The sequence below is a fragment of the Lacerta agilis genome, chromosome 16 (assembly GCF_009819535.1).
Source record: "Lacerta agilis isolate rLacAgi1 chromosome 16, rLacAgi1.pri, whole genome shotgun sequence".
Taxonomy (NCBI): domain Eukaryota; kingdom Metazoa; phylum Chordata; class Lepidosauria; order Squamata; family Lacertidae; genus Lacerta; species Lacerta agilis.
The window spans coordinates 29349230-29377223 of NC_046327.1; the positions used below are offsets into that span (position 1 = coordinate 29349230).

The window sequence follows — 27994 nt, forward strand, 5'->3', positions numbered from 1 at the left end:
TTGGCCTTAACCTCAAAGCTGCCACCAACTCATTCTGTGCCCTGCGGGCTGTGGATAAGAGTGTTCTGCTTCTGAGGTCTGGAGAAGATCTGACTCCTGAGACAGTAAGTCCTGGATTTTTGATGCACCTTGAACCCAAAGCCATTCCAAGTATTAGATCTCCTTTCAATGGTCCCACCACTGAAAGCCACCATCTATAGAAATGAGCACAGAATCAGGTTGTCTACTCCTCTGGCAACAGAAACCCTCCCCCTGTGTCGTATTCAGAAGTATAACTCTGTGGGAAACCCTTAAAGACCCACTTGTATTTTGGTCTGCTTTATCCTGAGTTGTTCTGTTCCAGACATATTTTTTAAAGATATGGGTGACAGAATCCTTCAGAACTCTGTGTGAGCATGAGAAGGTACAAAAAGAGAACCTTGAAGAATGTTTTTTTTTTTTTAAATGCAGCCTGTTTATGATTTTGATGAGGTTTAGGTAATAATACCGAATTCCTTTGGGGCTTCCAGAACTTGTTACCTGAAAACCAAGAACAGAACAGGCATGTTATCTTTCCCCACTGGAAACTGGGAAGCAATGTGGCCAAAGCACCAGGTTTCTCTAGAAATTTCTGTTCATTTATCTTCTTGAGGGTAGCCCATACCTTTCCTTGACACACCTGCGGCAGGGTGGCATTTTCTGCAAATGTTTTTCAAAGAAAAGAGCAGTAATGATAACCAAATTTGCTTATGATGCTATTCAGCTTCTGCAGGGAATGAGGAAAAAGACTATTACAACCATATATTGGTGAATAGGCCTACATGAAATCTCTTTGACTCTTCCTCATCCCAGCAGTGCAATATTCTACCGTGCACTGAAAAATATTAATTAAATAGGTCTTGCTAATAAAAAGCTTCTACTACATTGTGTTCCAGGCATGCTTCATCTGCTGAAGAAAAATCAGAAGGAACAGATTTCCACTCATATATTAAGCCATTAAAGGATACACAGAATAAGAATGATTTTACCTATAAACCTTCAGTATCTCCATAACTGGAATGCCCATCTTGATGTTTGCTTGTAGATATCACTGCCTCAGTGTTTTTTTTTTCCTACAAAAAAAAATGTTTAGGGGTACTCTCACTTTCCTACTCATATTTAAATACTGCTCCTCAGTGAGGCCAAACTTAGATTCGCAAAATGTTTAGGGGTATGCTTGCCCCTGTGTCCCCCCAGAAAAAGCACTGTCACTGCTCATGTAAGGCAGGCTTTTATGCTCTCCAGGTCTCATCTGTGTTCATTATTCATTTCTCACCAGGTGTACTCTCACCTTCCTTATCAAGAACTTATAGCTATTATTATAATGGGTTGAACCTTGACGATACCCCTAAAGAGCCATGCGTTGAGCTGAAAAATACTTTCTTTGATGGCCAATACTACATACCTGTGAATCTGACTGATGACGGCAATGTCTATGATGTTTTCAGGGTATGTTTGTCTCTATGCTTATATTGGGACTGGCACTGCTGCTTTTGGGGAGGGCAACTTGTATATGGCTACTACTGAAAAACCAGTTACGAACTAGAGCAGAGCTGAGCATGAGTGGTGCTCTTTTAAGGTAAAGGTAAAGATCCCCTGGACGGTTAAATCCAGTCAATGGCGACTATGGGGTTGTGGCGCTTATCTCACTTTCAGGACAAGGGAGCCGGAGTTTGTCCGCAGACAGCTTTCCCGGGTCATGTGGCCATCAGGACTAAACCGCTTCTGGCACAATGGAACACTGTGACGGAAGCCAGAATGCATGGAAACGCTGTTTACCTTCCTGCCGCAGTGGTTCCTATTTATCTACTTGCACTGGCGTGCTTTTGAACTACTAAGTTGGCAGGAGCTGGGGAGCTCACCCTATCGCGGGGATTTGAACCGCCAACTTTCCGATCAGCAAGCCCAGAGGCTCAGTGGTTTAGACCACAGCACCACCTGCATCTTTTATTATAGATCACCCTTGCATTATAGATCACCTCTTCACAAAATAGATGGATTCAGTTTTCATGATCAAATGACTGTAGCAATTTAATCGACACTGCTCATCTAACGGCACTTTACCCCCTTAAGCCCAGTTAGTAAGTTATAAAAGGATGTGAAGAACCAGTGAGGTGGCTTGAAATATGTGTGGTAACTCTGGATAAATAATTTACCTCACCTAGAAAGAACCATATTATCAACGAGAAGGTCTAAAAAGTGTGGTAGGTTTGGTTGTCTAAAGAAATCAGCTAAACAGCATTTTATCTATTCCTTTTAAGAGCTTGGGTCTCAAGGTTTTCACCAACTCTACACTACAAAAGCCCGTTGTATGCCAAAGCGACTTTGAATGCAAGAAGATTTCGTCTGATTGTCCTGAGAGTGTACCTCCTACTATGTCTGAAGGTTGGAGAAGGACTCGTTGAAATGTTATAAGGGTGATGGGCTGTTCTGTTTTAGGCTGATTGTTTCAATCCATTTCACACGTAAAGCGAAACAGACAATTCTTATGTTCCTTTCAGGTGAAGGCCTTTCTATGGTCTTTATCAGCGCAGACGGTGTCATGCTAGCGCATTGCAAGGCATAAAATAAGATTCAGCCTCCCTCCAAAGTTTAGCTTTTTTTTTTTTAAAAAAAGAAAATGTTTAGACTCGCTATTAATGATCAAACCCATAGCGATATCATGATGATTGCCCCCAGGGCCATCTTAAGTATATCAGGCACGATGGCCAACTCGCTCTACACTGAGAGACAATCAAACTAGATGTGCCTACATTTTCTTTTTAATGAACAGTCAACACCAACGAAAGCTTTTGTCCCATTGTGAGCAGCCGGCATTAGGATTGTGGGATTCCAACTGACATCAGGGTGAGAGCAAAGTCTTTATGCCTTCCTGCCCCTCACGCCATGATCTCAGTTCAGTTCAGGGGACAGGACCCCACCACACTGGTAATTTGTTTAAAAGTCCACCTCATGTGACAAATGCCACATCTCATTTGGCCGCAACAGACATAGGAGCCACAGAGTTTCTGATAAAGGTAAAAAATAAATAAATAGAGGAAGTCCCTTGTTGAAGGCTATCATTTCCCAGATTTAAAAATGCTGAAATCTTATTTTGTATAATGGCAGCAACTTGTGCAGTGGTGTGTCATGTTGGTGTATCATGGCCCTTAGAGCTGGCAAAAGGAGGTTATCCATAGTTTCAACATCATTCTTGCTTGATGTCCTTTTATTGTGAAGCATTAATTTCACCATTAAACACTAAACCTTTCCAGTACTATTTCTGTTATAGAAGCCAAACTCCCTTTTCTCTCTTCATTTTGTCTTTTCTTTGTTTTTCAGCAAGACTTGCTTATGGTGGTCAAACTGGAGCTGGAGGTACAACCACAAGGAGAACATACTTTCCTGAAACATTCTTTTGGCAGCTGCTTTGGGTTGAGTGAGTCAATCTAGTATTCTATCTTGTTATTTTCATTTTCATTTTCTGGATTCCATTTAAGAGTCCTTGTGTGAAAAAAAAGTTAAGAGAATTATTAGAACCTCATTTACCTGGATAATCCTTTCTTCATTATGGTTTTTTTTTATTGCTAGTTTTATTTTTAGATAATTGGGCAACTTGTTGGAAAAACACACACACACACACACACACACACTCAAGTGCTGTAAAGCCCTGCAGTGTACTGTATGGGATGAAAAATCCATCCACAATATTGTTACCTGTATTTTAATATATAAAGGTATTTGGGGCATATGCATACTCTTATATGATATGAAGCTTATATTAGTTACAAATTTAATTGTAGACACAGATCCATTCAAAAAGTCTACAATTTTGTCCTCTTATGCTTCAGTTCTAGTGGGAAAGCCAGTCTCTCATACACCGTGCCTGACACCATCACTGAATGGGTAGCCAATGCATTCTGCATGAACGACAACATTGGGTTTGGCCTCTCAGGAACTGCCTCCCTGATAGCTTTTCAGCCATTCTTTGTTGAGACGGCTATGCCCTACTCCACTATCCGAGGGGAAGAATTCCTTTTTAAAGGCAATGTCTTCAATTACCTGAACAAGTGCATTGAGGTACGTTCTTCTGTCTCCAGTTGGTGCTCTTAAAACCTGGTACAGGGTATGAAGTATAGGTGGGTTCCCACGAGGCAAGACACAGCGATAGCAGAACAAACTTCTATTGAACTAACAGAACTGGACAACAGGGGCAAAGCAACTGCTTATATACATTCCTGAAGCCTGGGCCACTCCCACTCTTAACATGATTGGCTGTCTAAATTTCCAAGCTGCAAATCACAACTCAGAGTTCAAGGGCCGGTGGCAGAGGCCCAAATCCTGAAATGTTCTGTGATTGGACATCGTGTATCGAATCGGAACACAGGAGCGCAGAATACTTAGACCAGACTCAAGCTCGGGCAAACACAGACCACTGAATACGTAACAGGTTAGCAAAACACAGAAGTGGAACACATTACAGAAACCCTGTCCCTGCAGGCAATTTTTTTTTTTAACTTACTTTAGCTGCTATTATGACTTGGCATCTTATATAATTTAGGAGAGCTGGAACTGAAGAATCCACAATCCTTTACTCATCATTCACTTTCCTTGGGTGCTTTCCTGTTCTATCTGTGAGCAGGACAGCAGAAGGCAAGAGGAAAGTCCAACAAGAGAGGGCCAATCTAGCTAAAATACAGCCAGTCATTCAGGTAGAGCAAATGCTGTATTTTTCGGTCCATAAGACGCTACGGACTGTAAGACGCACCTATTTTTTAAAGGGGGAAAAGCAGAAAAAAAAATATTTTTTCTGGTTTCCTCCTCTAAAAAGCTGGGACCAGTCTGGTGAAGGGGGTGTGGGAGGAAGAGGCAGCCGAGTAGCGATGCTGTCAGGCTTCCCTTTTCTCCCCTCCCCCCCCCCCGCTTTCCCCGGTTTTAGCAGGGGCGGGGGAGGCAGCAGGGAGCAGGGAGTGGAGCAGATGCTGCTGGATCCTCCCCGCAAGCCTGTTTTTGCGAACGGAGGTGCGGGGAGCATCCAGCAACATCTCCGCTGCCGCTACAGCGGAGAAGCTGCTGCTCACTTGTCCCGCCGCCCGCCAAAGCCTGCTTTAGCGGGAGGCGGGGAGTGGTGGAGGAGCAAGCAGCACCTCCTCCGCTGCCCGCCTCTCGCAAAAGCCTGTTTTTGCAAGTGGCGGGCAGCGGAGGAGATGCTCTTCTCTCCATAAGATGCACCAACATATTCCCTTTTTAGGAGGGGAAAAGTGTGTCTTACGGAGCGAAAAATACGGTACACATTTGCCACGTAGGGTACCTGACTCCAGGAAGTCAGTATGTTGCCTACCCTGGGTGGGGCTGCACTCTCCCTGAAGAAGCAGGTAAGTAGCCTGGGGGGTCTCTTGGATCTAGCACCATCACTGGAGACTCAGGTCCTTGGTCACTAGGGGTGCCTTTTACAAGATTCATCTGCTAAGACAGTTACAGTCCTTCCTGGGTTGTGATCATCTGACCTGTTGACATTTTCTGGTCCAGGAATGCAAGCTGCAAGAGTAGGAAAAATGCCTTGTGCTGGGTTACCAAATAGGCAGATTAGGTACCAGTATATGCCCCCCCCCCAATGGATCAAAATAATAATATCATCATCATCATCATCATTTTATTTGTTTACCGCCTTTCCATAGTTGAAACGATTCTTGAGGCGGCTTACAACATGACAAGATTTACATAATTACAAACATAGCAGAAGTCATAAACGATAAATAAAAGACATCAAAAAGTACACATCCAAATGGAAACAATTTCCCCGTAAATCATAAGATCTAAAACTAAAGATACAACAACAATATCGATAACAGCAACAGTAAACAATACTCCAGCCCAAGAATCTGTTCAACAGCCTCAGGCCAGATTTGATCTTGAAAGAAAATGGCAATCGAGCTTTCTTTGTTCAATGTTATTCCTCTAGATAATTGGGGGGGGGGAGGGGTTTCGAGATTTTGATTGCCATGGGGACTCCACAGGGTGAAATCCGGTACTGCTTGTAATTTGCTCCCAAGTCAAGATGACAGTAGTACATTCAAGGTTTTAATTGGCACATGGCAGCTCCTTATTTATCTTGCTACATACCACCCCAGTCGGCAAGTGGTGTGAGATTCCAGGAAGAGACTGTGTGCCTTGCTCATGGCCTTTGTGATGTGACATCACCCTATCTTTTACATTCTCGAGTCCATCTCTTCAGGTGATTATTTCATCAGGAAGCCAGCCTGGCTTTTTAAAAAAACATTTATTATATTTTAACATGCTAAATTCAATGTCTGGCACCCCAGAAGTAGAAGGGGAGCCCAGGCAACTCCACAAACTTACAATACATTGTTTTTCCCCACTCTCAGTTAGATGTTGAGCTGGAAGAGTCTCAGGATTTCAAAGCAGAAAAGCTGTCTCCAGGGAGCAACTCCGTAAGAATCTGTGCGAATGAAACACAATCCTACACGTGGAGAATTAGCCCTCAAAGACTGGGTAATCGCCTTCTCTTGCAGAATTTTGCGATTTTAGCTTTCCTCTGAATTTCTTGAATTTCTCCCCAAATTGCAACTTAGAAAAATAAATAAATAAATGCATTTTTTTAATGAAATGAAATGAAAAATGAAATTGGAAACCCCGATAATCCTTATGGCTTTGAGCAAGAAAGGGGCTGCTACTGTTTACTGCTAGGAATGCCCTATGTACCGGTACATTATAAGTGATTTGTATATTAGTTATCTAAAACATGCAGCATACAAGGGAATATATATGCTGTTCTTCTTGCTTCAGTGTCATGGCGGTGACAATTTGGACTTTAGGTGTAAGTTTGTGCTTTTTTGCCAGTTATTTTTATTATTATTGATTTTTCATAATTTTTAACAAATTGTCACCAGGCAAATACAAATTAAATTCAAAGATTTGAGGAGTGAGGTTATTACCCCTCTATTACTGTCCATGCCGGGTCACTCAACCATTGCTACCGTGTCCTTTCTTTTAGTAGATCAGGTGACAGCAAAAACTGCAAGGTTTTTAGTGGGGGCAATTAGAATAAGATCTATTATTTCATTATTGATGTAAACCTGCAAAATAGTTGAGTTTTTACCTCTATCTTCAGTACATTTTATTTTATTTCATTGCTACGGCTAGTGTCTGGTGCAAATAAAGATCCTTCTGATTCTGAATACAGATTTAAAAGCTGGCTTCCCAGGCCGTATGTAAGTTTTCTTTCCATTCTTTCTTTCAGGTATGGTGAATTTCACTGTCACTGCTGAAGCCAAAGGAAATGAGCTGAATGATGGACGAAGGGACATTGTGATCAAGCCGCTTTTGGTTGAGGTGAGCATGAAAACCTTGGCATCTGCAAGAGATGGGAAAGGGTTTCGTGGACCACAGTGGTGCACATTAGCGACCAGCGCCGTTTAGTGGTGGAGAGGTTTGGGGCTGCAAAGGTTTAGAGGCAAGAGGACTGGCTTGGATTCATTTGTGCAGCCCTGCCCTGCCCTGTAAGGCTTGGATCTCTCTCTCATACACACAAGCAGTTAATTATTTCAGATTTATTAGTCAAATAAAAAAAGTCCCTGTCGGAACTCAGCTAATTTCTGTCCTCCTCAGACAGCACAGTTGCCGGAACTGAGCTCCGCCCCGTTTCCCCCCAACAGGAAAAACCCCACCTTCTCTTCCTGTCCTTTTCGTGCTTCTCAGCCAGTCTTGTGATTCTACGAGATTTTGGAGAGGGCACTCCCTGTACTCCTGTATCCGTGTCACTGTCTGAGCTGACAAGTTGCATTCTTTCCCTGTGTCCAGAGATCAAGTTACGGCTGCTCCCTGCTGTTTCTCCCTCCCCTATGCATTCCACTCTTATCTGTTCTCTCTCTTTGCCTGCGTTCTCATTCCCTGTCAGTGAAGGAACGTCGCTGACATGCCCATCCATCCATCATCATCATACGGGGACGCGGGTGGCGCTGTGGTCTAAACCATTTAGTCTCTTGAGCTTGCTGATCAGAAGGTTGGCGGTTTGAATCCCCGCGACGGGGTGAGCTCCCGTTGCTCTGTCCCAGCTCCTGCCAACCTAGCAGTTCAAAAGCACGCCAGGTACTGCTGTGGCGGGAAGGTAAACGGCGTTTCTATGCACTCTGGCTTCCATCACGGTGTTCTGTTACACCAGAAGTGGTTTAGTCCTGCTGGCCACATGACCCAGAAAGCTGTCTGTGGACAAACGCCAGCTCCCTCGGCCTGAAAGCGAGATGAGCGCCGCAAGCCCATAGTCAATTTTTACTGGACTTAACCGTCCAGGGGTCCTTTTTTACCTCGTCATCATCTTTTCATTTGTATGCTGCTTTCCCACAGTTAAAACAATGCTCAAGGCAGCTTACAATTTGAAAAGATTTACATAATTGCAAACAGTGCAAAGTAGTTATAAAAATAAATAAAGCACACCAAAAACTACATAACCAAACCGAACAATTTCCACATAAAAATACAGATGCAAAAAGTTAATATCAATAAGAACAAAAACTCCCGATTAAACTTTCCCCAAAATACTCCAGTCCTTGCTGGGCAACAGCAGCAGCAGCAGCAGCAGCAGTTCTTATGAAGCCTGCAGGCCAGGTGGAGAGAGGCAGGAGCAGGGCCTTCAGGTGGTATATGAGCACAAATGCAGCTATGAAGAGGAACCAGTGTGTGCATAGGTTTGGCATGATCCATTGTGGAAGCCTAGAAGTACATGGGTGGAAAGCAGAAGCTATGTGACAGTCCCGAATGAGGAGAAATAGGAAGCAAATTGTTCCTCCACTGGTATGCATTAATTGGGACCTGCAGACTGGAGGGTCTTCAAATGAAGCACAGGAGAACTTGGGAGGCAGCTAATGGGCGCACTGTATTATTCTGGCTTCCATTGTTACCTAATTGCAAGCTTTATGTTCTTTTAAACTGGGAGGGGGGGGGGTATTGTTTCCATATTTGTTCATTTTTAAGTTAGGCATTTTTGTGTTTTTATATTTTAAGCTGCCCAGTGATCCTTGGGTGGTATAGAGAATGAATGAATGAATGAATGAATGAATGAATGAATGCATTCTGTATTGTTCATTTAACCGTTTCCTCTGTCGTCCAGCCTGAAGGCATCAAGAAGGAGGTGACCCAGAGCTCTCTGATCTGCGTAAAAGGTAAAGGGAAAAATTCTGCGCTACATGCATAGAATGAAAACTCAACATTTCCATAATTGTTTTTAGACTGCGACATCCATTTATTTGGTTTTATTTTGGCAGGTGTAAAATACAGAATTGTACCAGCTGCCAAACATGTTTGTTATAGTTGAATTTTCTGTTACATTGTTGGCTGCCTTAAATATTTTTTTTATTTTTTTTTAAAGGCAGAACAGAAATGCTATAAATAAAAATATCCAATATTAATACCATTACTTCTTAGCTTCAATTACTGTTTGAGAATAATAACCTGACTCACAGCAATCCTGAGCCTCTAATATCATTGTATCCAATACAATGCATTTAAAGCACTTTAACAGTCATTATTATTGTTATTTATTAAATTTCTATGCCGCCCTAATACCTGCAGGTCTCAGGGTGGTTCACAGGATAAAATCACAATATAAAGACACAAAATACACAATCAAAACAAAAACAAGAACAACCCAAGAACTTCGGCTTCTCCCAAGGAGTCCTGGGAACTGTAGTTTAAGGGTGCTGGCCTCAAAGAGCTAGAATTCCCAGCATCATTAACAAATGACTGTTTCCAGGATTCTCCATGACTGTTGAAGTGGTATAAGAATTTTTTAAATGTATAGTGTAGATTAGACCTAAATACTGAAGTCAAATATTCACTGGCTATCCAATTATAACTGGTGGGTAAATTAATTTCAGCTGCATTACCACCATCTGCCAGTTTCTTCACTTAAAAGCTATGACAATGGCTCCCATGTTATATAAAGAATGTTGAAAGAAGACCCACACCCAATTCCCATTATTTATTGCTGTAAATCCTTAGGTACACCAATCTCTGAAACAATAACCTTGAACTTGCCTTCAAATCTGGTGACTGGATCAGAAAAAGCTACACTTTATGTCCTTGGTAAGTTCTTAGAATGTTATCATACTTGAAATATTTCTTTCTTGTTTGCGCCTTGTGTAAGATTGTTGTGACATTTCATATTTGATGTGATTCTTTTTTTCCTAGTATGGCATTGCTCCATCAATATACAGTTGTACCTTGGTTGTCGAACGGAATCCGTTCCGGAAGTCCCTTCAACTTCCGAAAACGTTTGACAACCAAGGTACGGCTTCCAGTTGGCAGCAGGAGCTTCCTGCACTCAATTGGAAGCCACATAAGCCGTGTCGGACATTTGGGTTCCAAATAACGTTTGCAAACCGGAACACTCACTTCCGGATTTGCGGCATTCAGGAGCCAAAATGGATGAGTACCAAGGCGTTTGACAACCAAGGTACGACTGTAATTGTGAGGTGTCTCCCCTAAGTCATTGCTTGATCTCATACACGGCACTCTTCAGCACCCCTGAGTATGCAGAGTGTCAGAGGTCTGCCCTCGCCGGAAGGCAAGGAGTTGCCAGGGCTTTATTGGTATCGTGAGCCCCCCCCCCCCCCGTCCCAGATGCTGAGCAATTCATCTTCCTCCAGTGGGGGAAGCAGTGAATCCTCTAGTGGGGAGGGGGAGATGGGAGCAGGAAATAGGAGTCAGGGCTCTGACAGGGGAAGAGAGCCCTCGCTCCAGGCAGAGACTGGAAGAGAAGCACCCCTTCCGTCTCCCCATTTGCGCAGGGGGGGAAGACGCAGAGGGGGTAGGCGGGGGTTCCGCATCCCACGCCTTTTATGCTGGGCAAAGAACCGGAAGGGGTCATTCCCGGACTCTGCCGAAGGATGAGCTGGACGTCTTTTTCTTAGCTGCACTGTGTATAATTGCACAATAAAGAAACTTAGTTTCAGAAGCTTCTGCATCAGCCTGGTTACTCATGAGCAGCCACTGAAAACCTTACACAGAGAAAGGCAAAAGTTGCGGCTCATTCTCCTTTGCCATTCTAACATCAAACCTCCTTCCCAACACACACGTAACAATTCCCTTCTTCACTCTGTGCTTAGCCTGGAGTTGTGTATTTATAATGAACCAGGAATTAATTACAGACATGATAGTTGGCTAGGGTAAAGATTTGGTTTGGACCCCATTTTGGTGCTTCAGAAAAGAGCAATGTTTATCCTGTAGCCCTTGGGAGACCGTGATTTGACTCACTAGTATTGTAGGGATTCCCCCCCCCCAATGGTTATAACTTTTAAAATTTTGACAGGATTGTTTAAAAATTGCAGATATTCTAGGTGGGGGAGAACTAGAGGGGATTTGCTCCGTGCCCTGTGAGTTTGTGGACAATCATTTTATTATGAAAATAGCATTCATTGTAGAGGTAACAATCGGGGTGCCAACTTGAATAAAATTATTGGAGACCTGCCCCCACATAATCAATCACAATATGCAGCTCACGCACACCATTTGAATGGAAATGCCCACCAGCTTTTGGGGCCCCCAGCCCCCTCAACTATTTTATGGGGTAGGGCTGAAGGGACCTTGGTCCTTAGGAGTTTGTTCCTATGTGACATGCAGTGCATAAATGCCCATATTCTTTTGCTCCCAAGGTGACATTCTGGGCACAGCCATGAAGAACGCTGAAAATCTTCTCCCAATGCCCTATGGTTGTGCAGAACCGAATATTGCCATTTTCTTGTCCCATTTATATATTTACTTCTACCTGACTGATACAAAGCAGCTGACAGAAGAAAAAAAATCCAGGATCATTGGAAATTTAAATGCTGGTGAGTACTTTCAAAACTGACACCGTGGATATTTGTGGTGGCATCTGCCAAGTCGCTCTTTCATTTCAATGGCTGCAATGTAGGCAGCCATACATGTTTAGGCACATGAAGGTGTGACACGAGCACAAAGAGGGCACTGACATGTTCTGTCACGTGGTACACATTTCATGCACACCTTTTGCATAAAATACATGCTTTCCCATGCATTCGCCAGTACAATATGCATTTTGTATGCGTATTTCATATACGATATGCACATTGTGTTGCAAAATCTAGAGGAGTGCATCAACCCAGTCAGATGGGCGGGGTAGAAATAAATCATCATCATCTCATGGGGAGCTGTGTAACAATTTGCTGGCAAGTTTGGGGCACATCAGGTCAGTGCACTGTGGAAAGCAGACTGAATAGATTCTTCCCCTAAAATGCAGCATTAAAACTTTCCTTCCTGGTGAAGGAGAAATAAAACCAATTTAGCAGCTCAGATTATAGACTAAAACACAACTGAAACATTGAGTCCAGGGGTTTTTGTTTGCTTTCACAGGCACGGGTGAATGGAAAGTTTTCCTTCTGACATAAATACATAAGGCACCAGGCAAGCCTCCCAGGGGAGCCTATTCCATAGCCAGGATGCCACCACTGAGAAGGCCATCTCTGTTCTTGCCATCTTCCTCGCTTGAAATGTATTTGACAGTTAAAGGGGGGAAGCACCTGAAAAAATTGATTTGCTATATTTTTCTTCCACTTCAGGATACCAGAGGCAGATGCCATTCAGACACCATGATGGATCCTTCAGTACTTTTGGGAGCAGGGAGGCAGAAGGAAACCTTTGGTAAGACCTGTGAAGTTGTTTTAAGGCCTCGAGCGGAGACAAGATGGCAGTGCATTGTTCCTTCAGATGTGGGGCTGATGGGCTTCCAGGTCCGAATGTCTGAGGAAGGCACTGGGTTCCAACCTGGGAGCACTTGGGAAGATGAGTTCCTTCCTGCTGTTCCCACTGGTGCAGGCATCATAGGTTTGTCCTGCTAGATCAGAACAAGAATCCATTCAATCCAGCCCACTGGCTTCAACAGTTGGCCGGCCATTTCAAGTGGGAAGCTCATGAGCAGTGCATGAAGTACTAGCCACTCCTCTTGTTTGCCCTCAGCAAATGCTGGCTCTAATCCATGGCTTCCCAAACTTGGGTCTCCAGCTGCTTTTGGACTACAGTTCCCATCATCCTTGACTGCTGAGTCCTGCTAGCTAGGGATGATAGGAGTTGTAGTCCAAAACCAGCCAGAGACCCAAGTTTGGGAAAATCTGCTCTAATCCATTTGGGTCCATTAGACTTGGGCTGGCCATTATTTATTTATTTATTTATTTATTTATTTATTTATTTATTTGAATTTATATACTGTCCTATACCCAGGGGTCTCAGGGCAGTTCACAGAAGAAAGCGGTTCACAGAATAATATCCATTTATTGATCTATTATCTGTGACTGCCTAATCCTTTGAAAAACAAAAAACAAATTCAAGTGATAAACTCTGCTACCAGAGTTGGCTTCTATGTCTGCTATAAATAGGAAATGGTTATTTCCAGTCCTTCCACTGAGCTTTTCATCAGCACTGAGCTTTTCATCGAGAGCCAGTGTGGTGTAGTGGTTAAGAGTGGTGGACTCTTAATCTGGTGAACCGGGTTCACGTCTCCGCTCCTCCACATGCAGCTGCTGGGTGACCTTGGGCTAGTCACACTTCTCTGAAGTCTCTCAGCCCCACTCACCTCACAGAGTGTTTGTTGTGGTGGAGGAAGGGATAGGAGAATGTTAGCTGCCTTGAAACTCATTCGGGTAGTGATAAAGCAGGATATCAAATCCAAAACTCTTCACCTCGCCTGGATTTATCCAGCTTCCCTAATTCCAGATGAATACAGTCCCTTATGCATACTGAAGCATTGGAAGTGGTGACTCTGGTCTAGACTTCTGCCTGCTTTGCCAAGTGCTGTTCTCATCTCAGGCCCCTGTGCTCTTTATCCTTTCAGGCTCACCGCCTTAGTCTACAAAGCATTTGGACAGAGCTCACCTGTTATATTTATAGATGAAAACATCATGAAACAAGCACTCATCTGGATTTCAAGCAAACAGGGGCCAGATGGCTGCTTCAAGTCGGATGGGAAAATCTACAACCAAGCCTTAGAGGTGGGAATGGATTAATCGCTTTCCCATGGGAAGTTATGGACACAAAAGTATAAAGGGAAATTGTTTGTGTGCTACAGGTTCATCCCCTATTGAGGAATGTGATTTTTAATACAATGGACTGAAACCCTCCTTCCCCCCCAATTTCCTGAAAATATGGGAGGGGGGGCAAAGTGTGCTTTCTCATTGGGGAGGGGAGGAAATTGTTGGAATTTGGTGTGAGGGGTTGTCACTTACCTTACAGTGTGTTTCCTGGAAGTGCAGCTGGTAGGGAGCTCTGTGCTGCTCTGAGTTGCATGGGTCTTTTCTCACTTGAAGAAACAAGGGGATAAACAGAAAACTCTTGACCACCTTGTAAGGTTCTGTGAGATATGTGGCAGCCCCTTCTAAAAAAAAAATCCAAAATAAATCTATTATCTCTACCCAGTGAACTTTTGGGAGGGTTTTGTTTTGCCACTCACTCACCCAATGAATGGGAAAAAGAAATGTTCAGTACAGCTCTACTTTAATCTGAAGATTGCAGGACTGGGCATCGGACTTCCCATACCCCAACTCATATAAATAAGAGACCAATAAGAGACTGGTTTTGGGTCAAAACAGACCACAACTTTATTGAATACCTATGAAAGAGGCTTGGCTTGGGCATGGGACAATCTAAGTACTTCCGGCCCACCCACCGGAGGTGATGCGTGGTCCATCCAGGCAGGGGTTCCTAAGACTTACATCAAATAGGGTGACCGCTGTCTGAGAGAGTGCCTTTGGCCCTGGCCCCCCTGGGCACATGGACATGGCCACTCTCCCCGGGATCCCTTTAATGGGATACCCCAACGTTTGGAGGGGTAGGCAAAGACTACAACCTCCCCTCCATCCAAAACAAAGGATTGCCCCAATGCCCAGCCAGGGGGCAGCTCCGAGGGAAGCCTACCATCAGCTCCATTGGCTCTGCCCCTTGGCACAGCCCAGGTCCCAGCCTGCATCCCCATTTGCCAAAGCAGGGTGCAGGCTAGGATCTGGTTCCTGGTAGGCGGCGGGGGCTTATGGCCATTCCGCCTATCAGGAAGGGCACTGCAGTTTGAATTCCTCCGTGGGGACCCCAGTGAAGCCTCCTCCGTCCTGCAACACTGTGGCACCAAAAGGGGTGAGCAGACTGGCAGACCAAATTCATACAAGTAGAAAAAGTGCAAGTCTACCTGGAAGAATTAAATCCCACTGATGAGGACTCATCCGCATTTCCACTTGTGCCATACCTAAAAAGCACAGATTCAAGCTGTTTCCCCCTTGCCCAGCTCATTTCCAATGGAAAACTCGCTCTTTAGCAATAGATCAGAACGAATGGCAATCCAAGAGTACTGAAGAGAAATCAGCAGGACAGTAGGAAGTGTGGAGGAGCCCTTTTGTTGTTGTTCAGTCGTTTAGTCGTGTCCGACTCTTCGTGACCCCATGGACCAGAGCACGCCAGGCACACATATCTTTCACTGCCTCCTGCAGTTTGGCCAAACTCATGCTAGTTGCTTCGAGAACACTGTCCAACCATCTCGTCCTCTGTCGCCCCCTTCTCCTTGTGCCCTCCATCTTTCCCAACATCACGGTCTTTTCCAGGGAGTCTTCTCTTCTCATGAGGTGGCCAAAGTACTGGAGCCTCAGCTTCAGGATCTGTCCTTCCAGTGAGCACTCAGGGCTGATTTCTTTAAGGATGGATAAGTTTGAACTTTTTGCAGTCCATGGGACTCTCAAGAGTCTCCTCCAGCACCATAATTCAAAAGCATCAATTCTTCGGCGATCAGTCTTCTTTATGGTCCAGCTCTCACTTCCATACATTACTACTGGGAAAACCATAGCTTTAACTATATGGACCTTTGTCGGCAAGGTGATGTCTCTGCTTTTTAAGATGCTGTCTAGGTTTGTCATTGCTTTCCTCCCAAGAAGCAGGCGTCTTTTAATTTTGTGACTGCTGTCACCATCTTAAGGAGGAGCCCTTAGTTTAAGGGTATTAAGTCTCAAGTATGTATACTTAGGGCTGCAGGTTGAATTTCATTTCCAGGGATTGTCGCAGGGAAGCAAAATCAAAAGCCCAACAAAATTTCTCTAGGGAGGGGGATTTTATGCTGTTATACTCCTGTTTTAACTGATTTTTCCTTTGCAAATAGGATGGAGCGGATCAAAATACCATACTCACGGCCCATATTATTTCATCTCTACTGGAGAGCAACCACAAGAGCTCGGTACTGATTTACTATTACTCTAGTTTTCATAGATATTTCTCAGACAATTCCTTTAAGATGTGTTAAAACTCCTCGCTTGCATTTCAGTTTCCATAATCTTTCATCTTATTTAACGCCACCGGGAAATGAGCATCCAGTCAATATAGAATCTCAGCCAACTCCAAGGAGATGTAACAAACCTTTCTTTTGGACCTTCCTTTATTATCTGAATTAACTATAACACAATGTAAAGAGTGCTCCTTCTTTCAAAGTTCCGATTAATCACATTTTTGCATGTCTCCTTGATCATTCTTGAGTACCTGAAGTAAACAAAGAGCACATCCACTGGGAACAATAAAATAAAACAATAAAATAGGGCAATATAACAGTAAAATGGTGAGAGCAGCTGCCTCACCTTGCCTCAGAGGCCGGCAGCCATCTTGATAATATATAACCATCTCTCTTAAACTCTAGTATCCTGTGGTGCGGGCTGGCCTCTCCTGCTTGGATGCTGCTTCTGATGGGCGTGTTAGGAGCACGTTGGAAAATGCTCTCCTGGCCCATATACATGGTTTAGCTGGCAACGCAGAAAAACACAAACATTTCTTGGACGCCTTGATGAAATCTGCTACTAGAAATGGTAAGTGGTGTACTGTTCTGATTTGTGGCTTGCCTCCGTGAAATTTGTCATCTGGAACCGCTTGCATACACTTTTAGATTTCTAATAGTGGCACCACTTGAATTTTGGTTGTTTACTTCAGCCATGCCATGGCATTGGGTGGCTGTTCTCTGCCCATAGTCCTACCCATTCAGGGACACTGCTTCATCTCTGAAGTGTTGGAGGGTATGCAACAGGCTGTAATAATTTGGTGGTCCATATTGTGGCGGCACTGCTTTGGTGGTACCCCGAGCGTGAGCGCAACCCAATAACTGACCAAGAAATGAGTGTGTACGAAAATAAGCCATGACTTTATGACAAGCAGATGTAGGTGTCCCTATTAAATTTCATTATGTTAGTTTTGGCCCAGTTCTCAAATCTGTTAAGGTCATTTGGAATCCAGATTCTGTCTTCTGCGGCATTAGCTCCCCCCACAGCTTGGTGTCATCTGCAAATTCGATGAGCATCCCCTCAATTCCTTCATCCAAGTTGTTTGTAAATATGCTGAACCACAACGGGCCCAGGACAGAACCCTGTAGCACCCCACTTGTCACTTTTTCACCAGGATGAGGAGCTACTATTAATGAGCAGTCTTTGGGTTCAGTCAGTCAGCCAGCTACTAATCCACCTAACAGTTACCTCATCCAGCCCACATTTTACCAGCTTCTCCACAGGAATATCATGGGGTACTTTGTCCAAAGCCTTCCTGAAATCAAGATACATTACGTCCACAACTCCAGAACTGTTCAGCTGCCTGCACCTCACTTTGGCAGATTAGAAGGAGAACTACTTCAAGTTGGTGGTTTGTCTTGCCCTTAACTTGTGGCACACACCTGAGAAAAGATTGGTTGCTGCTGATCAGTATGAAAGCCAGGAAGCTAGACATAGAAGTACATTGTTTCCCTACAACTTAATAGCCTCTTCTGCATCTTCAGGTGGTCTGCTGTACTGGGAAAGGAAAAATAGGCCTACAGCAGAACATTTCCCTTCTTTCTACACTCGTGCATCATCTCTTGAGATTCTGACGACCAGTTATGCGCTGCTGGCGTGGCTTAACCGACCAAACCTATCCCAGGAGGACCTGACAATTGGCTCACAGATGGCGCGGTGGCTGGTCAGAAACCAAAATTCTTTAGGAGGCTTCTCCTCCTCTCAGGTAACTTATACATTAATTGGGGACTGTATGAAGAAGTGCCTTCTGCTGTCTGTCCTGAATTGATTATCAAGTCAGTTTAACTGGATAACCCTGAGTTTTAGGGACATGAAAGAGGAAGGGAAACCCCTCTCTATCCACCTTCTCTATATATTTATGATTCTTTCCAGGACACTCCTGTAGCTCTCCTGGCTTTATCTCGGTTTGGGAATCTGACCTTCACAAAAGATGCAGAAAATACAGTGGACATCAGTGCTGGGGAATCTTTTAAGAAGGTTTTCCAGTTGACGAGTAGCAACAGTGTCCTGCTGCAACAGGTTGAATTGCCCAACATCCCCGGAAACTACAGTGTGGAAGTGAAAGGTTCTGGGTGTGTCTACATTCAGGTAAATGGCATCCCCAGCCCACAACTGCCTCTGCTACTTAGTCACAGAGCTATTGTCAGTAATAAAGTAGTTGCCCCTGTTATATGTGCTATACATCATTTTCTGTTTCAGACATCCCTGAAATACAACATCATCGTCCCTGCACATGGCTCTGGATTTGCTCTCACAGTGCAGACAAAAAATGCTTCCTGTGCAGGCAACTTTCTGCCCAGATTTGATCTTGAACTGAAAGCCAGGTAATGAAAAGACTGCTAAGTTATATTTATTCCCTGCTGACAACTTTGCCATGCATTGCTGTATAAAGCAATATAAGGCATTTTGGTTATTCCTGGTGCCTCGCTGGGAATCCCTTTGGTATTTATACAAGGGACAATATATGAGCAGCAGATCTGCATATTATTTGCTGGGGCAGATTGGGATTGGCAGGACTGTGTTTGCCGTAGCTCTGTTGACCTACGGAAGAGGTACAGAAATCAGCATCCTAAATTTGTCCAGGTTTTGTTTAAAAACGAAAGCAAGTCTAGCTCCCGAGGTTGTGAAGATGTGCTTCACATGAGTTTTGGGAGTCAGAGGGGAGGTGCTGAAAAATATCTCCAGTGCCTGTTATAATGCCTTTCCTTTCTGCTAATTCACATAATACTTTGGTTTTTAAAAAGGCAGAGTAAGTTATGCCAAAGAAATACATTTGCATATTTTTTAGAAACTTGAATAATTCTCAAGTCAGTACAGTCATTCTTTCTTGTGGGAGAATGTGAATTACCTTGGAACAGGATTCAGCATTCTGTGTCTGAAACGTGGAATTCAAAAATGAGGGTCAAACTACGCATTACTTTAATTGTGCAACATCTGGATATTCATTTTTAAATTTAATTGCAGACTTTGTGGGGGATAGATTATTATCAAGACTGCAGACAGTGAGGCGGTGTTCAACATTCTGCTCTCCAGCCTTGATTCTAAGAAAATCATTCCTACTTCTGCTATGCAGCTCAGAAAAAAGTTCCCAGTGGCAGCAATGAGAGTTTGTTGTTTTGTTTGTTCTTTCTATGCTACATAACCATATGCAGGTGGCATTTTTTGTGGGATTGCAACTGGGGAGTGCAAGGTTAAACCTTCCCTCTCTACATGCTGGAGTCCTGGTGACAATTCCTCCTTCACTGCCTATAATTAAAATAATAGTTGATGGTGATGAGAGAGAGAGAGAGAGAGAGAGAGAGAGAGAGAGATGTCAGCACAATTAAAGCAGTGTATTGTTTAAAGCAAAGGAAATTCTTTAAAGTGTACTTCTGTGCAGGGACCAAGGGGGATTTGTGACTTTAGTTTTACTTCCCTGTGGATTACAAATTGATTTAAGAAGACACCGCTCATCCTCTGGATTAAGGAGACCGGGTCAGTTACCGGGCAGCCATAGTTACGTCACAATAGACTTGATTGTTTGCTACTTTCGCTTCCGACTTGTTACTTTGAAACTCTGCAGAGTGTCCAAATGGATACTTGTTGACTTTTTTAACACTTTAACATTGCAACAACTTATCTTGGATTATAAAACAGAACTTTAGCCCTTTTTACTGACTCTGCCTATTAGTTTTATAGGATTACAGGATTATTGACTTTTTCCATTGATTTTTGCCATAAGTATCTGTGGAAATTTTATGTGGGTGGACTCTGTTCAAACTCTGGCTCAACTGTGGATTGTTTTGTTGGAGATTTCCCACCATTACAACTTCAAAACAAGCCTAGGCGACCTTGAGATCCCAGCTGCAGACTGAACATTGAAATGGAAAGAGATAGTAGCACGCCAGTAGAACCTATCTCTTCAAGGACAAGAACAAAACCAGAGAAGACAGAGAAAAAAGCTTCAAAAACATTTGAAGAGCAGGTACTAGCAGGCTTTGACAATGTAAATGCAAATATACAATCAACTACAGAAAAATTGGCTCAAAGCATTAAAGCAGTGGAACAGAGCGTGTATGTAAACACTGAAGATAAGACAAATTGGAAAGGAAGTAGGCTCTCTGAAAATGGAAATTGAACAAGCTAAGGTACAAATTGCTGGAGTGCAGCAAAAAGTGGATGATCTTGAATCAGAAAAAATTCAAAGTTTGGAAAGGCAACAGCAAGAGGTGAGAGAGGCAATTGCTACACTACAGCTTAAAGAGAGAGAACAGAATTTGAGACTAAGACATCTTCCGGAACTGGAACAAGAGAGCCTTAAGGACTTTTTGGTTAAGGAATTGTCTGCCTTTTGGGAACTTGAGGAAGCTGATCTGGCAGCATCAATAGTGAAGGCCTACAGATTTGGAGCTAAAGGCAAGAGAAGCTCAAAAACAGTTAATGATTGCATGATAGTGTTTCAGAACAGGGAACAAAGAGATCAGATACTAGGCCTTCACTACAACAATAATTTGGTGGTTCAACAACAGCCTGTAATTCTTTACAAGGACATTCCTAAATACTTTTTGGATTTGAGGCCAGGATTTACAGACTTGACAACCAAACTAAGAAGAAAAAGAATCTTTTTCAGGTGGGAATTTCCACAAGGTCTTTCATTCAAATATAAAGAGAAGAAGGTAAGGACAAGAATGATTGAAGATAAAATTAAATTTCTGGATAAGTACGCATCAGACTTCGAGGACGGGACCCCATCGAACTTGGACAAGTTGTATCCACCACCACCAGGAAAAGGATTCATACCAGACGAAGAAAAAGGAGCAGTAGGAGGAGTGGATCCAAAGACAGGATAGGACTGTATTTTCTTCTATCTTCGCCTGGAATTCTAGAGAAACATGGCTTTAAAAATTCTGACTTGGAACGTTCACGGTTTGAACCAGAGGTCCAAAAGACACAGGGTGAATTACACATTGGAAAAAAAGAATTTGGATATAATTTGTCTACAAGAGACCCATGTAATAAGACAACACAGAAGAATTCTACAAAACAAATAATTAGGTCAAGGATTCATTTCATCAGACAGAGTCAAGAAGAGAGGTGTGGTAATTTATGCAAAAGAAAAATACAATCCAAGACAGGTGTTCAAGGATGAAGAAGGTAGATACATTGCAGTTGAAATAACAGTGCAAGGCGAAAAACTTTTAATATTGGGAATTTATGCACTGAATGATGGTAAATCTGACTTTTTCAAGAAAATCCATGACATTCTGTTGGATTATATGGAATATAAATTGATCTGTTTGGGAGATTTTAATGGAGCAGTTTCCACTTTGATGGATAGATCGCAAAGAGCCAAGATTACAAATGAGGGAAAACTCCCAAAAACCTTTTCGAAATGATAGAAAATTTGGACTTGATTGATTCATGGAGGTTAAAGAACCCAACAGAAACAGAGGCAACATATTATTCAGAATCCCAGATGTTGTGGTCAAGATTGGACTACATATGGATCTCTAGAGTACTTTCACCAAAGATTAACAAGGCGGAAATATGCCCAAAGACCTGCTCTGACCATAATGCTGTGCAATTAGAAATAAAAATCTATTCCAAGGACTCATTTAGATGGAGGATGGATGATTCTTTATTTAGAATGCCAAAAATTGTGGAAGAAGCCCAAAAAGCTATCAAAGAATATTTCGAGCTCAATCTTGTAACACAGGTGGAAAAAAGGACTATTTGGGATGCAAGCAAAGCTGTAATGAGAGGATTCCTAATAAGAGAAAAGGCAAAGAGGAAAAGGGAGCAGAACCAAGAGAAGGAAAAAATCTTGGAAAAATTGAAAGAGAAAGAACTAAGAGGACATCCCAAAAATCAACAAATACAGAAAGAAATAAAAGTCTTGCAATCCCAATATTCCAATTTGATAAACCAAGAAATAGAATGGAAAATAAGACTGATGAAACAGAGAACCTTTGAATCAGCAAATAAATGTGGAAAATTACTTGCATGGCAGTTAAAGAAAAGAAAGAAGTTAAATACCATCACAAACATCAAGGTCGAAAATAAGAATGTTGAGAATCCAATGGAGATTAGAAGATGCTTTCAGAGATTCTACAAACAACTATACAAAGAGGATAAGCAGGAGGAAACTGAAGTGGAAGGGCTGCTGAAGCGAGAGGGGTCGAAGGCTCGGTATCGTGGATCACCACTACCCCTTCAGCAAGAAGTAGCAGCTGCTGGCAGAAGGAGCGCTCAATTCCTCCACGATTAGGATCTATTTGGACTTTGTAAGTACCTATTTAACATAAGAAAAATCCTTTGAAATTCGGCATGGCAGGGAACCAAATACGGAGGTCATTCCCTGACGACTGACTGCAGTAAGAGACAGTGTAACAGGATATCTGAGGCTGCGATAAAAGCTTGAAACAAAAGGAGACTTTTGTATCCCTTTTTCCTGGGGAAGGGAACTGGTTTTAGGACTGATTTGACTGACTGGTCTGGGAAATCTACACCCCCTTTTTCCTGGGGTCTCAGAAAATTTGGCAAAAAATTAATTAAAATGGCACTGAAGGGCAGAAAGGAAACAAGTTTGTTATGACTGGAAGCTGTTCTTCGACCTTCAATATGGATAAGCGAAAATGGACTCCCGAGTTATAGAAAAAAAAACCTTGGAACTTCTGCAGCAGTTGATTGAAGGAACACAGCACTGGGGGCAGACTATTAGAGAAGTGATTACACAAAATAAAGAATTTGAGACTAAAGACACTATGGAGGATTTATTGACAACTCAAAAGGAAGAAGAAAAAATAAACAGAGACAACAAAGGAATTGTTTGTGCCAAAGGAAATGGACATTCTCATGGTTCAGGAGGAAGAAGTCGTAGAACAGGAAGAAGAGGAATTAATGCAAACATCCAGTGCTGGGCAAATTTATTGGGAGAGAGTGGAGAGGCTGCAAGATGATGGACAAGATAAAAATCAGCAATTTCTGACTCCTGGGGAGGGACTTTTGAAAGGGTTGGAGTAGGTTGAAGAAACTGGTTTTATGATATGCTATTTTAGTTTCACACGGATTAGATTAATGGATATGGATATTGGTAAATGGAAAATGTTATGTAATAAAAATCAGCCAATTTTTTTGGAGGCCAAAAGGGAAGGGGATTAAAAAAATTGGTTGAGGAATTAGGAAGGTGCAAAAGTATAATGAAGCTGAGGAAAAAAAGAAAGTTTAGTAAATAATTACGGGATATATATGTTAATAAAGGTGTTAAGGAGGAAAGAAATTTGGTTTAAGTTAGGTTTGGAAGATGTGAGGAAAACTGGAAATTATATGTTACATTTGAAGTCAGTAGGGGGGGGAGGGGGAAGTCAATTTAAGAGATAATTTTGTTGAATGTATGAATACCCGGCCCAAGAAAGGGGCTGGGATTAAGCAATGATTTAGTGTAATATGAGGTTAAACGTGGAATAATTTTATGTGCTCCTGTGAGAGAGGGGTTTGGATATTTTGCTCCCCTCGGTGGGAGGGGGGGGAGTATGAAAAGTTTAACCATGCTATGATTTGTGCTTGTGATTGGAAAATCTTATAATTTTTTAATAAAAAAACAATATTTGAGAATTGAACTAGACGATCAGTGAGGTTACAGTTATAGAAAGTTGATAAGATTAGAAAAAAGATAGAAATTTGATAAGGAAATTAGATTATGAACAAGATTAGTTTGTGTCAGATGATTATAAGATGTTAAGAATTTACTAACGATGTTATACAATGAATGCAGAAGAAGGACGTGAGGAAGTCAATTAACAATGTTAAGGATTAGAATGATTATAGTTGTTATAGTTATTGTTTTTTTTTTGCTTTTTGTATTTTTGTAATTTGTAATTTGTATTTTTGTTATTCTTTGTTTAGTGTGCTTGTCTGTTTTCTTTATGTTTTTGTTATATTGTAGAAATTTAATAAAATTCTTATAAAAATTAAAAAAAATAAAGCAATGTATTGTTTGGTCTTTAATGAACTATGTAAGACAGTGAGTAAAGGTAAAGGGACTCCTGACCATTAGGTCCAGTCGCGTCCGACTCTGGGGTTGCGGCGCTCATCTCGCTTTATTGGCTGTGGGAGCCGGCGTACAGCTTCCGGGTCATGTGGCCAGCATGACTAAGCCGCTTCTGGCGAACCAGAGCAACACACGGAAATGCCGTTTACCTTCCCGCCGGAGCAGTACCTATTTATCTACTTGCACTTTGACGTGCTTTCGAACTGCTAGGTTGGCAGGAGCAGGGACCGAGCAACGGGAGCTCACCCCGTCACGGGGATTTGAACCCCCGACTTTCTGATCGGCAAGCCCTAGGCTCTGTGGTTTAACCCACTGCGCCACCCGCGTCCCAAGACAGTTACTATATCCTAAAAGAGCTCTTTGCAGTTTGCTTTTTACTAGGCTCAGTCAGAATACAAAATGACCCCCTTCTCCCCCTCCCCTCTTGTTTCAAGATACACTGGAGAGCGCAACACATCCAACATGGCTATCATTGACGTCAAAATGCTGTCTGGTTTTGTCCCTGTCTCGTCATCCCTACAGAAGGTAAGATTCAGAACAAAGTGAATGAGTCGCCCTAGGAGAAAATGGCTGGATGAAGTAAAATGCCAGGCTTAAAAGTGCCAGGCTTAAATGATGTCATAGGAAATCCATACATAGGAAATCCTCCAGCCTCAGTTCATCATTTCTGAAGCTGCGGACCAACAGGCCAAAGTCTGTGACCGTTTCCAAGGCGCGATCACTTTTGTTTTCACACAGAAGTGGCACTGGTAAATCTGCAATCTTGTTTTTTTGCCTATGGCACCCACCCAAATACATAGAGTGTCTGCATGCCAACAGCCACAGTAAAGTGCAGAACTGAAAAAGGAAGCCATGAGCCATGGGGCAGAGGCTCAAAGCAAGAAGGTTTGTGTCAGGATACCCCAGGGGGTTGCTCATGAGTAACGACAGAGTCCTCTTACTCTAAAGACTACTTTATTGTGCATAACTATTTACAGTGCAGAGCTAGCTAAAAAACATGACTGCTCAGTCAGTTGAAGAATCCGGAAGTGCTCCTCTCCGGTTTCCCGCCCAGCACCAAAGCCTCGGCACCCTAAAACGATGTCTTCTGGGTCTCCTAGCCCCCCGATGCTGTGCCTGCACCGGAAGCTGCAAGTCTTCCTCTGATCGCGTCTGGCTGGTGGTGCTGGGTCTCTCCCTAGCATCCCTGACCCTCTGCTCCTCCTCCTCTTCCGTGGGAGAGAGCTCTGGCAACGGGCTTTGAGGGGAGTCAGATGACAGCAGTGGCTGGGGCTCCCTGTACCTGAACAAGACCTTCTCTCGAGGAAGTTCTCTGCCCCGATCCTCCCCTCATGGAGGATCTCTTTCCCCTCTCTCCTCGCAAAGAGTACTCCCACCCTGGCTCTCCTCACGAGTAGGACCTCCACCCGGGCTCTCCTCGCAAGGAGAAGGCAAATACCTGACAGTTTGAGATTTCTGTATGGGGTAGATCCAAAAGGAAGAGCTTGCCAGGTTCAGTAATGTTTGCAGAGCCTCTGGCTGTTTTTTATGATCTGATTGCTATAAATCTATCTGAACTATTCTTCTTCACTTTGTCATAATGCATCCCTTTCCTGAAAGCAAAAGTATCTTTCTCTCCTTGCTTTTATTGTACAGCTCCAGAACAAGGTGATGCGTACTGAAATCAGAAATGACCATGTCTTCTTATATCTGGAGAGTGTAAGTTTGCCTGAATTTGCATCATTACAACAAACCTGCAAAAGATCCCCCTCTCATAAACCACAATAGAAACTGTCGTTGATATTTTCTGTCTTCCTCAGGTATCATCAAAGGAGATTTCCTTGACATTAACTCTAGAAGAATCCCATCCTGTGTCCAAAAGCAAACCAGCTGAAGTTCTAATGTTTGATTATTATGAAACAGGTAAGAGACTTGCTCTCACAGTTTAGGTGTATTTTGTATATTTTGATTTCGTAGTTCCCAGGAGCCCATGTAGTTTCATCACTAGGGGTGCCATAAATTTTACTGCCTCTTCCTTCAACAAGTATCCTATAGGAAATGAGTGTCCCATGTTTGTGTTCCAAAGCCATTTCAATTGTCTCTTCTAGAATTGAAGCTAGCATTCTTTTCTGAACACCTGAAAGTGAAATGTGGATCCATGCAACATCTAATGTTGTACTCTCTCCTGTTCCTCCTACTAGATATAGCTGCCCATAGTGAATATAACACACCATGCCACCAAGCGTCAGCTTGAGCCCGAACAAAGAGGAAGGTAAGTCAAAGGAAGGGATGCTAGCTATGCAGGCGCTAACAGAACAAAGAAAAGCAAAACTTGCATTGATAAAGAAGTGCTATTGTGGACAGTGGTGTAGCATGGGTTGCCAGTGCCCGGGGCCAGGTAGAGAGGGTGGGTGGGAAACGGACAGAGTATGCATACACATCCAACTGCCTAACGGCATCCACATCACCCAAGAGATCACAGCCACAGAGATAAGTTAAGAAGACTCGTTCCATTGTCTGGAGAGGTCACTTCCTGATTCTCATGCAGAAGCCATTTTCAATGGAGCCCAGCAACGGAAACATACAGCTGTATTGAAGAAACACCGGGTGTTGAAATTCAATCCCTAACAATTCTGCGCCCAGGGCAACCTCCCCAGTACCGCCCCCCCCCCGCTATGCCACTGGTTGTGGATTAGAGTTGCTCCTTGCTTTGAGGCACTCCCAGCAAGGATAAGTTTATTTAGTCAGATGAATGTGTTTCCCACCATTGCGCTGAAAAATACAGCGTTCGGGGTTATAGACTTACAGCATATAAAACTATTCATCGTACAATAAAAGCAAAGCCAAAAAATGATAAGCAGACAGCGCAGTAGAGAATAATATTAAGGAAAACAGCCAGGTGTCTTGATCCCTCTCCTTTTTAAGTCTTAATGTGGTTTGTTTTACTTGTATGTTTGCATCTTATGCCAGTCTGTAACCATAATAAAGTTTTTTGTTGCTGTCTTTGACTGCTGCATTTTTTCTACAATTGTGGCCTTTTTTTCTTTTGCTAGATGTATTCTACCACTAAAATTGTGGAGTTTTTTAAATAATAAAATGGCATATAGATTGTATGAAATAAATAATTGCAACTTTTGCTATTCCCCCTTACAGAGGGTAGGAGAAATGGCTCCAAAGCCCCATTTAAACATGTTGACGCAGCTAAGACTTAAAATCACATTTTCAACTTACTGATTCCTATGTCCATTTCTTAAATGTCAATTTTTTTATTTCAGCAGGAAGATCGGAAGCTAAATCCCTGTGTCTGGTGTGGTTCAGAAAATCACCTTTCCAGAAAATCTACTAAAAATATTACACTGGGTTGAAATGTTTTTGGCTGGGATCTCGCTCCACATCTTTCCGACTTCAGAACTGTATTTTGAATGTCTCGTTTGTAGAATAAAACTATTTCTAGTTGCTACAACCATTTGCAAATATCTCTCTTTCTGTTGTGAGTTTCTTTGCTGTTTGATGATTAGAATATTTCAAAAATAAAACAAAAAAATTCTGGCAGAGCTGGATTGGGCCATCAAGTCAATGGGACAGGAATGAAGAGAGTTTTGTGTCTATCTGTGTTGAAAAGCATGCAGCCATTTTCTTCCATACTGACAAATTATTATAGAAT

The 27994-nt window shown here is 42.7% G+C and overlaps 1 protein-coding gene across 1 annotated transcript; it reads left to right on the plus strand.

Moving 5' to 3' along the window:
* The first annotated feature begins 6 nt into the window (after positions 1–6).
* On the plus strand, positions 7–27730 carry LOC117061299 (ovostatin-like). The gene is made up of 22 exons (XM_033174042.1): positions 7–104; positions 1298–1467; positions 2280–2403; positions 3340–3436; positions 3849–4077; positions 6384–6510; positions 7259–7350; positions 9125–9176; positions 10015–10098; positions 11667–11843; positions 12591–12672; positions 13859–14015; positions 16160–16234; positions 16688–16853; positions 17807–18027; positions 18195–18410; positions 18522–18646; positions 24786–24876; positions 25987–26049; positions 26151–26253; positions 26532–26602; positions 27606–27730. The coding sequence occupies exons 3-21, from the start codon at positions 2394–2396 to the stop codon at positions 26582–26584; spliced, it is 2220 nt and encodes a 739-aa protein (XP_033029933.1). The 5' UTR covers positions 7–104; positions 1298–1467; positions 2280–2393; the 3' UTR covers positions 26585–26602; positions 27606–27730.
* The last annotated feature ends 264 nt before the right edge of the window (positions 27731–27994 follow it).